Source organism: Rhopalosiphum maidis, chromosome 1 (assembly GCF_003676215.2).
Source record: "Rhopalosiphum maidis isolate BTI-1 chromosome 1, ASM367621v3, whole genome shotgun sequence".
Classification (NCBI taxonomy): Eukaryota; Metazoa; Arthropoda; class Insecta; order Hemiptera; family Aphididae; genus Rhopalosiphum; species Rhopalosiphum maidis.
The window spans coordinates 54144764-54158856 of NC_040877.1; the positions used below are offsets into that span (position 1 = coordinate 54144764).

The 14093-nt window shown below is 26.9% G+C and overlaps 3 protein-coding genes across 6 annotated transcripts; 1 reads left to right on the plus strand and 2 right to left on the minus strand.

The window, feature by feature from the left end:
* Positions 1–4317: 4317 nt before the first annotated feature.
* Positions 4318–6713, plus strand: LOC113548400. The gene is made up of 3 exons (XM_026949263.1): positions 4318–4449; positions 5204–5466; positions 5545–6713. The coding sequence occupies exons 1-3, from the start codon at positions 4389–4391 to the stop codon at positions 6577–6579; spliced, it is 1359 nt and encodes a 452-aa protein (XP_026805064.1). The 5' UTR covers positions 4318–4388; the 3' UTR covers positions 6580–6713.
* On the minus strand, positions 6707–8997 carry LOC113548399 (integrator complex subunit 11). Its single transcript, XM_026949262.1, has 2 exons — positions 7276–8997; positions 6707–7067 (listed from the first exon to the last, which is right to left on the minus strand). Exons 1-2 carry the CDS (start codon positions 8817–8819, stop codon positions 6800–6802), a joined length of 1812 nt encoding a protein of 603 aa, XP_026805063.1. The 5' UTR covers positions 8820–8997; the 3' UTR covers positions 6707–6799.
* Positions 8998–10327: 1330 nt separating this feature from the next.
* On the minus strand, positions 10328–13409 carry LOC113560715 (YTH domain-containing protein 1). Of its 4 annotated transcripts, none has more exons than XM_026966762.1 (3): positions 13282–13409; positions 11473–11943; positions 10328–11392 (listed from the first exon to the last, which is right to left on the minus strand). In XM_026966762.1, exons 2-3 carry the CDS (start codon positions 11933–11935, stop codon positions 10716–10718), a joined length of 1140 nt encoding a protein of 379 aa, XP_026822563.1. In that variant the 5' UTR covers positions 11936–11943; positions 13282–13409; the 3' UTR covers positions 10328–10715. The 4 variants fall into 4 exon arrangements, with proteins under 4 accessions (XP_026822563.1, XP_026822562.1, XP_026822560.1 ...); XM_026966761.1 differs by lacking the exon at positions 13282–13409 and adding an exon at positions 12453–13275; XM_026966759.1 differs by lacking the exon at positions 13282–13409 and adding an exon at positions 12381–13275.
* Positions 13410–14093: the final 684 nt, after the last annotated feature.

The following is a 14093-nucleotide window of genomic DNA, read 5'->3' on the forward strand; positions in this document are numbered from 1 at the left end:
AAACAGAACGGCACCGAAACGGAAATGATATGTACAGACTGTGTATAACAAGTTGAATGTGAATAACTTCTTATATTTAGAAATTAATTTTATTAATTTTGTAAGTCTTTCTTTATTATATGTAATAGATCATAATATACTAATTATTTAGTATGTAATATCAGTTTAATAATTAAACTTTTAAATATTTTTAAAATTATTTATCATTTAGTTCAGCCAAACTGTATAGCTACTATAGTAGGTGACTACAATACTACATATAGACTAGGTTAATTATGTCACTATAACGAATTTGTACAATTTGAATTCAATTTTCAATGTGTAATGTATTAATGCATTGTGTACAATGTAAAATTATGCTGTTCGAAGATGGTCTTATTTTTTGGTGAGAAATTTTACCAAACAACTATTGAAATAATAAAATTATATTTAAAAAAAAATTCAGAATATACAATTGTTATGATTTTACGTACCAAAATAATTAGATACCAAAAGTTTCGTATGCAAGACAGCTGAAATATAAAAATAAATCCTATAATATCACAAAGAATTCTATAAAAAAAAAAACCATATGATCTATCATATTATTATAATATATTTGACCAACTGTCTACATTATGATTTCCTATACATTGTATAATTATAAAAACATTTTAACAATTTTAAATAATTAAAATTTTTATTTTTTTTTTTTAAGCCGATAAAAATTATTGATAGAAAATATGATTTAAAATTTAATAGTGTTCCTCATCAGTCACTAAATTACTGCAATAAAAAATTTATTTAATTTTTATACATAAAATAAATGTTTATTGACTTCTACAAGCTGTTACCCCGATGACAGACTTATATTTTATTTCCGATTGTCCAGTCCAATGAAGTGGTCGGCAACTGGGTTTTAGTATATACGACCCGTTTTAAATTCTAAAACACTGACATTTTTTTTTTAATTATATTTTATTATTTTAAATTTCTATAGAACTATATTGTCTATAGACAATATTTTTTTCCATATGTACTATGGTAAATAATTTAAGAATATAAAATTATATCTGGTCTGCAAACTGTTTTTAATTTGTGAATGTGACCTAAGAATTCAAAAAGATTACCGTCCATGCATTAATGTTGAAATTGCTAAGAATAAAATAAAGTACTTAAAGTGCACCTTAGATCCTGGACGTAGCGAAAAATGTATAATGATTTTACAATTATGTAGCTTATTTTCTATTTGTCATGAATTCTTGTAACAAATATGATCTATTTGGTACTTTAGGTGGTAAATAGTAAAATAAACAAAAAATTTCAGATCTTGCCATAATATCGGAAAAACAAAAAAAACTGAAATAATCACGCTATATCCTTGTATAATTTCAACCCGGAGAACGATTGGCAGCATTAATAAGAAGCTCATCTTAATATCAAGTGTTGCCAGGATGTGTTTGTTTTATAGTATAATTTTTGAACAGTAGTTCAGTATATTATGAATTTTTACTTAAGTTGTATTTAACTTGTATGGTTTTATTCAGATAATATACTGTACTACGGTTTTAGGTGTTCTTTTATTTTAATAATACATTGATAAATTACCAAATTTTTCAATTTTCTTTCTTATCATATAGCTAGTAACCGACGAAGAGATTTTATTACTTTACACTTTTTTAATACATTTACGTACCTTTTACTGATATTATTAAAATATAATAATTTTTATTTAGTTATCCCCTTACGCGTCAGAGCTCATCTCTCATCCACACTCATCCAATACATTGACTATCGCCGGCCGGCAACACACATATTATACACATTACCCGTTTTTGTAGCTTGTACAATAACGAAAATCATATTTTTATTCCTAGGTTTCCTTATTGAAACAAATTATATAGTATTATTGTTATCTACAAAGTTGTTGTATATATATTTTTTTTTATTTGAATGCATTCATATGATCAGTGGCGTATTTAGGAATTTTAGATTAAGGGCAACACATATTTTTCCACCTCCCCCCCCAGTAAAAAAAAAACTAAAAAACTTCTATGCCACGCAATGGTGAAACTGTTAATACCATAGAACACCATGTTATATAAATACTGTAGTATTCTATGTCTCTGTGGCACACATTTGTTGTGAAAAATATTAATGATTGATGTCACTCTAAATCTTTAAAAATATGCCACTCTGGGCAACGGAACCCAAAGCCCCTACCTAAATACGCCCCTGCATATGATGCATTCTCGCTTACGATGTGGATTAAGCCTACTGGGGACACCACAAAAAAAAACACGCTTCGTGTAATACCTCATAAAGTTAATAAACAATACGGCCAATGTTATTGTACGTCGTTTAATAATAAAGGTGACGTGGAAAATTACCTAACACTGTTATTCTATCTTATAGTTAAATAATTAAATAATTATTTATATCAAGTGACGAGAATATTAACGTTTTATTAAGTATTACAAAGGGCAAAGGTTTTGACCAGCCCGTATGGGTAAAAAAAAGCTTAGATGTTAAATTATAAACTAAATTCGTAAAATTAATTCAACTAGGCACGTATACAAGAGGGGTTTTTGGGTTTCACCCTCCCCTCCCCCTCACCCTGAAATAATTTCGAGAAATAAGGAAAAAATTATTTTATTATGTTGCGGCACAATAATTAGTATTGCTATATTTTTCTATGCTTAAAATTTCATATTTTAATATTTAACCTAATTTTATTAGAAAATATTTGAGATAATTTGTATTAGATGAAAATATAGTACAAAATATAATTATATTTTTTTGATTTATTGACGTATTAAAATATTGGAATTCATTTATAAAAATATTTATCTAAATTTTTAAAATTGAATACTTCGACCTAAATTCGAGTATAATTATACAAATAATACTAAATAATCTAACACAATTAAAATATAATAAGATCACTGGACACCCAGTTTTTGTAATCCTACACTAAATTTACTTATGGTATTTTTAATTTTATAGACAGTTACCCATGTAGATAATTAAAATTTTTTACACAAAACTGTGATTATCAAGAAAAGACATTTTTAGTTTAAACATACTTAAAAAGTTATTTTTACCTAATTTTCAGAGTTTATAACAAATGTATAGGTATTGTTACAAATAACATTATTACAATATATAATAAATATAAATTATAGAAGAAGCTATTGAAAAACATAACAAATTATTTTAAATTATAGCATTTATTTTATATTATAATAAAAAATTATTAGTTATAGATCATAAAAAACAAATGGTTGTGTAATTTAAAATTATAAATAAATGTATCATATTGCTTACATATCAATTTGCTACTACAAAGGTTATAACTGATTCATAATGTTATTTAAATTGATCAATAGTAAAATGTCTAATACACAAAGTATTTGCACAAATAATATTATAAGCTCAAGATCTGAAATTGCGTAATATCAATTGTTCCAATAACTACCTTTTAGCAATATACAGGGCGATTCTTTTATCAAACAAAACTCATTTCAAAGTCTATCAATGTTTTTTAAAAAAATTTTTTATAAATTTCTAGTCGAAGTAAAACATTTTTTTTTTTTAATTGTATTTTGTATTGTTACAATTTTTACTTTTTTGAATATCTACATATTATATTTTTAATTTAGTATTCTGTAGCAGAATATTTTTTGAGTATTTGGATACACACAAATCGAAATTCAGACGAGTAGATTATGAGTTGTAATTATTAGATATTTAAAGTTTCTAGTGAGTGGAGTGGTGAGTAGTATATAGTAGCTTACTTCACAAAATGTAGTTGGTCTACTACTCCATTTATTTAAGCTTTAAATACTTAACTCATAGACTTTTCGACTAAATTTCGATGTTAGTGTATCGAAATTCTCTGAAAAAATATTCTGCTTCAGAATTCTAAATTAAAAATATTACATATTGATTGTTGACATTCAAAAAAGGAAAAATCTTAATAAATTTTATTGAAAAAAAAAAAATGTGTTATTATTTCAACTAAAATTTATGTAAAATATTTTCAAAAACATTAATAGATTTTTAAATTACGAGTATTGTTTGATAAAAAGAATCCTAAAGTACAATTTATAAATCAATACAATAATTTCATATTTCCTAATAAAATGATCTTACATTCTTACAAGGAATTTAAGTATTGCTCAAATTTATGTAAACAATGAAATTAAATATTTGATGCTTGTTTTTCATATGTTTATTAAATAGTTGATAGAAATGATAAAATAATATACATTAGCTTCGGGTCAAAGGTAAATGTACATTATGGAAATAATAATTTATTGTACAACAAATTATTAACCTAGAAACATTAATTTCTATATACAAATAAAATATGTAAAATTGTTAAGCATAAATATATCATTATAAAAATGAAAACAAATATTATTTTATTAATAATTTTTATGCTAAATACCAATTGTTTATGTCAATGTAAGTAAAACATTATTATAATTATAAGGGAATAGGTTTTATTGTAAGTACATATTTTTATTGGAATGAGATATTTTTAACCTAATAAAAAATGTTTTTTTTATTTTTAACCTATAATTCCATAAAAAAGCTGTTAATAATTTAATTGCATTTTTTTTGTAAATTACTACATTTGTCACATACCTAGTGCATAGTTGTTATCACATTTCAGAAACAATAACATATAAGAATAGATCAATTAATAGCACTTATAGAATACAGAAATATAATATCCTGATTTTAATTTATTTCCAAACCTATAGTAAAATATAAGGTATATGATAAGAAATCATTCAATATATTATTGTAATTTCTAATTTTGAAATAAAATCTGCCATAGGTAATTATTAAAAAAAAAGTAATTCCTAATATACTAATGCAAAATATAAATTTAAAAAAACAAGTTGGCCTATAATTTTGTAATTCTTTTATTTATTTATATAAATATGCAATTTATTGTAAATCTTAAATATATCTTTGATAAAAAAAAGTCTTAGTGCTGTAAAACAACTTACAGATAAATAAAATTCAATTTTTAAACATTTTGACACAACATTTAAACATTTTGGACTTATTATTAAATAATGAAAAAAAAGGCACATATTACCTTTAACATTTATTGAATTGTTATTATAATAATATCTGTTCCCTTGTTATTATACAATACATACATTTTCTATAGTTCTTTACATAACTAATCATTTCATTTTTTAAGTTTATGCATTTGATGATGACGTGCCATCACTATCAGAAGCTGATGAACGAATTATAAATTTGACTTTGTTGACGAAAAATGTTCTAGAACATTACCAAAACCCAGATCCTGTAGGATTACCTGAAGCTATAGTACCACCGTATTCAGATCCTGAGCCAATACCTGATAATGAAAGCCCTTTGTGGAGTATGCATAATTCAACAATGAGAGGACATTCGAAATTCAGACTAAAAAAATTATACGTAAATTTGGTTGATTTACAGGTTTGTATAATTATGAATTGGTAATAAATGAAATAAATAAATATTAAATTGGTTGTTTAATTATTTATTTTTTTATAGTTAGAATTTGGAATATCAATTGATACATTAGTGGTAGTAGGTAATTATTCTTATTGGAAAATGTATGAAGGATATTACAATGTAACGCTCATACAACTTCATATTGATGGTCACTTGAGCTTAAAAGTAAGTGAATCAGGACACTTAGAGACTAATAATTTGAATATGAATATGAACTATGAGAGCTTACATATGGATACAGATAAGATTAATATACCATTTTATGATACATTTGTTAATAGTTTTACAAATTTTGTTGTTCAAACTATTAAGCCCATTATTATGAAATTGATTAACGTAATGATAAAAGAAGAACTTAATCAAAAAATGAAACATTTTAAACGTTTTCCAAATACAATACCACCCGTAGACTTACTGATAGCTGAGAGTCGCCAACAGATAAAATCAATGGGATATGATCCATGGCGCGTAGAAGACTTAATAAATGCAGTAAATTTCAATATATTTAGTTTAGATGTCAACGAAATATGGATATCTGGCCTATCAAGTATATATAGATTAGGAGATATTCATATAAGTATACAGAATCAAACAATTATATCGGTCATACATATAGGAACTCAGGAACTAAAAGGACATTGTCAGTGGAAAATTGGAGCAGCAGGAGTACTAAAAACTACAGGTGTTTTAAGTTTTTCAATTGATTATATACAGCTTGAGGCCAACGTAACTCAACCAATGGACACAAGATTAGCTCCATTTTTAAATGAGTTTGGTTTATCAGTAGGAAATATTCAGTTGCGTATGGATGGAGCAGGTACAATTGATTACTTAGCTGAAGCACTTGTCAATATTTTTCCAAATATTTTAAGGAATAAAATAGTAGATGCAATGGAACTTCCTATTAAAAAAAGAATACAGGACTTTTTAGATAAAGTTGACGTGCAAGAAAAAATTGAACAAAGAATTCCTCCAATAATAGACAAAATGATGGAACATAATATTACAGACATATTTAAAGAGAACGAGATATTACACGAAGATATCAACATTGTTAGTAAGGAAGATTTTTGAATAGAAGTTCAGAAAACTACTATAGCAACAATAAAACTGATAATAAAATGTTAAATACTATTTTACTGTGATAAATGGAACTTAATTTAGAATATTATTAAGGTACCTTTTATTTATTTATTTTTATCTTTATGTTAATACAACTGTTAAAAAAATAAAATATATTAAATTTACAAATTATTTTCAATTGGCTTTATCTTTAGTAATACAAATATCTATATTAATCAGACTTGCTCATATTTTGTAAAATTTCAAGCACATGATTGCCCAATGGCTCATCTTCATTAGCCCAAGAAATTACAATTTTCTTTTTATTATTATCCATACTATCTTCTACAGTCACTAAAATCGATGCTAATGATATTGATCCATCAGACATAGTAAGTTTGTTTTTGAAAATTGGTAAATTATTTTCCAGCATATTGTACAATTTAGTTTTGGTTTTTTGGATTGTAGATGATTCTTTGATTTCCACAGTACAAGTAAATCTGAAAATAATAATTATTTAATTAGTAATAAATTTAACAAAACAATTCGTTTCAGCTAAATTACTATTCAAATTATTTAGAAATAACAGTTTAATTAATTTATAATAAAATTGTTTAAGTAAAGTAAGTCAAGAGTTGTCACGTTTTTTCACAAGAAAATTTATTTAGTCAGTAATAATCTGAATTAAATATTGTTTATTAAACGAACCTTAAAGTATGTCGTTGAATATCTAATTCTTTAAAAGTATCTTTTACACTCATGGCATTTAAATTAGAAGAACCATTTTTTAAAAGGAATGCTCCATGTACTAAGCGTTTTCCATTTCCCAAATTATTTGACTGATCATCTAATATTTCTTTAACTAATTTTGTACTCATATTGAATGTATGTATGTTTGCTGTCTCAATTTCTACAGTTTCTCCATTAGCAGGCATGTAACAATTAATGTTAAATTCTTGCATTATCTTAGCTCTGAGAAATTTCATTTTTTCTTCTTCACCATGAACCAATAACACATTTTGAGGTTCACAGTTTTTTATTAATTGTATGATACCTTTACCATCAGCATGAGCTGAAAATGATAAATATTCAACTGACATTTTAACATCAATAAATTTGTTTGGTTCAGCTTCAATTTTTTTAGAACCACTCAAGACTTTATTACCAACAGTTCCAGATACACAGTAACCTGGTACAATCAACATGTTTTTTTCATCAGGAGCCCATTTTTTAAATATATTTAACGATAAGCCAGCATGTAACATACCAGGTGTTGCAAATACTACCATAGGACCGGGATTGTGCATATAAGTCTTGTCAAATGGTTTAATGTGCTTAAAATCAAACATATTCCTGTGAACAAATGTTTGTCTGACTTTTTGATTTGTCCAAGTTATGAACATTTTATAATAACTGTTAGCTTTTTCAGTTAAACCAGCTGCAAAATAAACAGGAACTTTAAGACCCATACGATCCCAGTAAGTATCAATAAGAATACATAACTCTTGAGCTCTTCCTAAAGCAAAAATTGGTATTAACACTTTACCACCACGATCTATACATTCATGTACATTTTTTAAAAAGTCTCGTTCCCTACATCGCTTTGAATCCCTTATTGTTGTAGCATATGTTGATTCTGTTATAAGTAATGTTGGGCGACATTTATCAATCCATGCAGCTCCTAAATGTCGATCAGGTGTCATTGAAAAGTCTCCAGTGTATACCACAGAGTCATTTCCAACTTTAATATAAAACATAGCAGCTCCTAATACATGACCCGCATAATATGCTTTCAGTTCTATATCTTCTTTAACAGTTACAACTTCATGTAAATTTACTGCAGTTACTTTTTTCATACAATCTCTAATTGCACTTGATGTAAAATATTTTGCTTCTTCTTCGTACTCGACTAAATGTTTACGCATGTCTTCTAATAAAATTGGAGCAATTGCTTTTGTTGGATGTGTCATATAAATAGGACCGTGATAACCAAGGTGTTCAGTTAAATAGGATAGAGCACCACAATGATCTAAATGAAAATGTGAAATAATTACACAGTCAATTATGTCTGTAATATTGCCATCAGATGTGATATATGAGAAGTCGGGGAATTTGCGTTCATCTTGATAGCCCATATGCATGCCACAATCAAGCATAATATTTCGATTTCCAATTGTTATTAAGATGCAACTACGTCCAACATCTTGACCAGCTCCCAGCGGAGTGACTATGATGCGATTGCTGATATTCATAGTTACAGACTGTAACTTACAGTATTGGTATTTATTATTTAACAAACTGAAGAGAACAAAATCAAACAGAATTTAAATTATTCATTAAACTAAGTATAAAATATTATACAAAAGAACTCAAACAAAACTAATTTATGCAACCTTTTAAATTTTTAAATATAAAAATAACTGCTGATCGATAGATTCAGTGAAAAATTTAAAAAAAACATACATTAAAAATCTATTGACGTTTAACAAAATATTCAATATTTTTCTTAATAACATAAAATGCCATTAGTATTTTGTAGTTTTTTTAATTTAAACTAAATACAATATAAATATTTTTGAAATGAATTGTAAATACCTATTATCTATTTTAAATTTATAAAATTGTTCAGTGATATCCATAGACATAAATAAGTATGGATATCACGTCTTTATATGATACTGATAATAAAATATAGTAAATAATAATATTATTATGGTTGTATTTTGTGGTTATACTGATAAGATAAGGTTACACAACAAATAAAAATATTTTTGAAGTATACATAAATAAATAATAATTATATATACATAATATATTTGTGATTAATTCGAATTCGCAGCACAATTTAAGGTATATACTATATATCGTAAAAATAGTTATATTAAATTGCGATTGTAATTCATAAACCTATAATTACTATTTAATCTTTTTTTAAATAGATTTCATTTATTTGACAAGTTGTAATGCTGTTAAAATAAGCTGTCAATGTATTAAATTTTTATGAAAATGGTTTATCCTATTTTATTTATAGCCATTTATTCTAGAAAATATAATTTATTAATATGGGATTGAGGCAATACATTTTTGTGTGTGGTTACATAAGAATTTCGATTTGTTTTTTTAAGGTATAAAGAATTAGTAACAATAATAATTTGTAACAACTGTTTTTTAAAAAAAAAAATTGAGATATGTAGTATTACATTATACACCAAGGAGCTTTATATGAAAAAGTCCTCAGTAACCATGATCTGTTGTACAATCATGAATTGATATCTATAAACTTATTAAATTTAAATTGTTAAAATCTATAGATCATAATTAATAATATATGTGAATTATCCAAGCAATAAAGAAAGAAAAATACCTTACTCAATAATACATTTTATTGTGCATTATCACATTAAAATAAGATATAATGAGAGTAAAGAAATATAAAGAAATATAAACGGTTAATTATCATAATAATCTGATTTATATTTATTTATCTGGTTAAAACTTAATATTTTCTTGTTCTTTTATTGATAAAATATGAATTTTAAATTGTATTAAACTTGAATTACGATAGTTATAAATTTTTATAATAAAAATTGTTTTATCTATTTTTCTATTCTTTTTAACAATATTTTTATATACAATTTGTTTATTATGTAAATGAAATAATTGAATTGTTCAATATTGTTAAATTTAAATACATAATATACTGATATATTTGTTATTAAGTCATTTACAAAATAAAAGCCAAGAATAAAGTTTAGGTTCAACATACATAAAAAGAGAAAAATATATTTACATCAAATACTTATAAAAACACAGTGGCCAAATACAAATGTGTATATGAATTCTAAAATAGGTATTGTCGCAACAAAAAATGTAAAAAACAAAATAAGTGACCAAAATCATAAAACAATAAGAATATTACTAAAAGCAAATATAAGTTTTGATAATCACTAATGTTTGTATAAAATAAAAACCATTCAAAATCATTTTAATAATAAATTATATAAACAATACAATATAGTAGGATAAAATTTCTATTTATACAAAAATAATAACAATAAAATGTATTTACTTTTAAGACTAGTAAACTTAATACTAATATTTCAGTATTAATAATCTAAGGAGGATCATTTGAATGAATTTTAAAAACTTTAATGATAACGGTGTCTATGAGTATGGCGCTCTTTTTCACGTCTATGACTTGAGTGATATTCCCTGAGATTAACTAATCTATCTCTTTTGTAGTAATCTTCTAATGGTCGTGCGTATGTATCTGGTACATGTATAGGAAGCCGAAAGGGTGGCAATGGTACATCATCATAATAACGTTGTACCATTGGTGATCCACCTAAATTATATTGGTACGATGGATACAAAGGTGGGCGTACATAATATGGATGTGATAACATCCTTGGTAGTTGTTTATGTGGCATCCCGAATCGGTAAGCTTGTATATATTCTTTGGTAGTGGGTCCTTCATCTGGTAAACCAAGCACTCTACGCCGTTGCCGTAATTCGGCTGTACTAATAGAAGGCTGATGATTTTTAGCTTTTTTTAAAATGTACTGAAAATCAATTGATTCGTCTTCTAAAAACATTGAGCACAATTGTGATCCAGTCTTAGCATCAACTTCTTGACCATCACGAGCAATTTTAACAGTTTTTCCTTCATTGTATGCATTGAATAAATGAGAAGTATCATTGAATTCTAACTCTTTTGTAGTAATCCAGTCAACTTTAAATACACCTGATAAATTACGACTTCCGAGTAATACCCAACCAACTGGTGATAAATCATATCTAGCTGCTTCAGAAATTCTAGCAAACCCTAAAGTATTAAAAAAAAAAAGATAGGAATAAGAAAATGATAAATAATGATCATGTATAAATTAAAAATTAAGTATTTACCTGCAAATTTACCACTTTCTTTAACTGAAAATATCAAAATTACATTCTTACATGTTCTGAAAGCTTGATTTAACTTTGTCTCATTCCATGGTCTTGTAGACCAACAATTTTTAATTTTAGCCAATTCAATATTTTCATAGTTATTACTTTTTATAATGAAAAACCGAGCTTCTTTCAACAATAGTTTTAGTTGAGATAAATATTCTTCAGATGGTTTTTTTTTAATAGATGAATCTTCGTCGATTCTTATATATCTTTCTGATTTTATCTTATTCCTTGTTGAAGTTTCATCAATGGAACTAGAGCTAGCTTCACTTCTAGTATCAAATTCTTCATCTAATTGGTCATCACCTTCAATAATATTATCGGTTTCTTCTGTAATTTCATCAAGTACTTGGAGTTCATCAAATGCTTCAATGGAATCAGCAGTAGATCCATGAACACTAATTGAGTCTTCATCCATTGATATAACTACAAAAATAATAATTTAATTAATTAATACAATTTTTAAAATATAAGTACACTAATTCTACAAAATAATAATGATTGTTGGATCTTTATGGATAAAAATTTAAACGAAAAAATAAAATACCTATACAGCTTTACCTACCTAAAATAATTAGAAAAATTAAAATTTTTAAATAGATAATATGAAATCAGAAATCATTCGATACCTTGTCTCTAATTATTGAAGAGATATAATAGATTTAATTTTTTTTTTGTTTAAAATGTAAAAATATACTGACTAGGACTCAATGTATGTTATGTCTACTGAGAAACAAATATATATTTACATGCATTTAATCATCATAAGACAATTATTGGGGATTTTTATTACTTTAAAAAAATTAAAATTAATTCATTCGTTATCCATAGGTACATTTTAAGAGATTATTGAAATAATGTACCTTGTTGAGATCCATAGTTAATAAATTACAGACTCGATCAAATTATTTAATAAACAAAAAAAAAAATACTACGGGCATGAAGTTATGTTATTAATTGACGACAGAACAGACTGCAATCTGCATTCCAAACATAATCCCATAAGATCATTGCTGTCGGGCACGCCATAATGTAGTATTTCTCAAAAACAGTTGGCGTTTTAAAACGAACTAAATTTTTTTTTGAAACTTCACCGAAAGGAGAGCAAACAATGAAAACACGATGTTTAGTGTATGCATCGTAATGAATATAATACATCTTTTAAAATCGATTAAACACGGATCTGGTTGAATTTTGAACACATCTTGATAACCATTTAAATCCGGATTATCGGGAGATCCTCGACCAATGACGATGTAAAAATAAAATATATTATTTCGATTAGTTTTCGGGATACAAGTCGAGTAAAATATCGTCGTCCGTCGACGGTAATCATAATTACAGATTATATTATAGTATAACACGAAATCGTCCATTTCGCTGTGGACTTACCGCGATTTAAACTAACAAATACTATTTTATAAGTTATAAATACACTACGCGATAATGGTGACCGATCGGTTTTTCAGACGAAAATCGGATACTTAAACGGCGGAATATTGTTTTCAACAAAAATCACACTAGCAGGTGTAAAATACAATAATATTATGGAATATTGATAATATAAACAATTTCACAATTGTTCGCGAGTCGGACGCACGAGTTACCGCCAGTAATAGCAATACTGCACTAGCGACTATACTGCGACTGCCCAGTGCCCACTAGACAGTTAGTAGTCACTAGTCACTAAGGTCTAGGACCTAGGTTGGGCACAAAACACAAACACAATAATAATATTATTTTGCACTGAACAGTGAACTTAACTATGTTGTTATTATCACAGGCATCGGTGGGCGGTGATGTGAGGGTGACTTGGGGAGTAATCATGAACTAAGAGCGTCGCTGGTGTAGTTTTTAAAGTAGGAGTGGTCCCAGTCCAAGTCCGATACTACGAGTCCATGTGTTGTATGCATAGATAGTATTTATATATATATATATATATATTTATATTATCTATGGTTGTGTGCACGGCTATAGATAATATAACAAACCTATAGCCGCGGTTGTGTGTACGGTGGAGTTATGTAACAGAAGATTAGCGTTTACCGAGAGCCCGGTAACTGGTAGCCGTATCTTTATCATCTGGTATCATGTATACACCGAACACCGGTCCCGGTGGCAAAATATGTTTAGATCATATAAATATGATCTAAGAGTAAATCATAGAGTAATTTATTATTACTGTATGGTATGGGGTAAATGCCAAATGGTCATTTTAGATTGATTATCGTAGCACTTCCGAGATACGTGATTGCGTAGGCGATCTACCTCGGACCGGTGAGTGCCGAATAGTGAATGCCATTCGTTGATCGGTTAATCCGTCAAAGCACAATGCACATATTCGTGCGTCAAAGTATGGTACAACATATGTGCACTATGGGTACAACCAAGGTGGATATATATTATGTATGTATCGGCATGTCGGTATAATAGATATATTATCTATAATGTCTATGGAATCGTCAGTACAGTAGTGTGACCAACATCTGTGATCAATCGACCATGTGTCCGGCGCAGGCACTGCGTGTAACCGCGTTTGGTTTGTTTGCAATCGGCGTTACTGAGTGGCGCGGTCC

What these genes read in the sequence shown, in the direction of transcription:
- LOC113548400 (XM_026949263.1), top strand. Translation starts at nt 4,389, where the DNA reads ATGAAAACAAATATTATTTTATTAATAATTTTTATGCTAAATACCAAT. An exon ending in TACCAATTGTTTATGTCAAT is followed by an intron (nt 4,450 to 5,203) that starts GTAAGTAAAACA and finishes TCATTTTTTAAG; the next exon opens with TTTATGCATTTGATGATGAC. An exon ending in TAAATTTGGTTGATTTACAG is followed by an intron (nt 5,467 to 5,544) that starts GTTTGTATAATT and finishes ATTTTTTTATAG; the next exon opens with TTAGAATTTGGAATATCAAT.
- LOC113548399 (XM_026949262.1), bottom strand. Translation starts at nt 8,819, where the DNA reads ATGAATATCAGCAATCGCATCATAGTCACTCCGCTGGGAGCTGGTCAA. An exon ending in ATTCAACGACATACTTTAAG is followed by an intron (nt 7,068 to 7,275) that starts GTTCGTTTAATA and finishes TATTATTTTCAG; the next exon opens with ATTTACTTGTACTGTGGAAA.
- LOC113560715 (XM_026966762.1), bottom strand. Translation starts at nt 11,935, where the DNA reads ATGGATGAAGACTCAATTAGTGTTCATGGATCTACTGCTGATTCCATT. An exon ending in AGAAAGTGGTAAATTTGCAG is followed by an intron (nt 11,393 to 11,472) that starts GTAAATACTTAA and finishes TTAATACTTTAG; the next exon opens with GGTTTGCTAGAATTTCTGAA.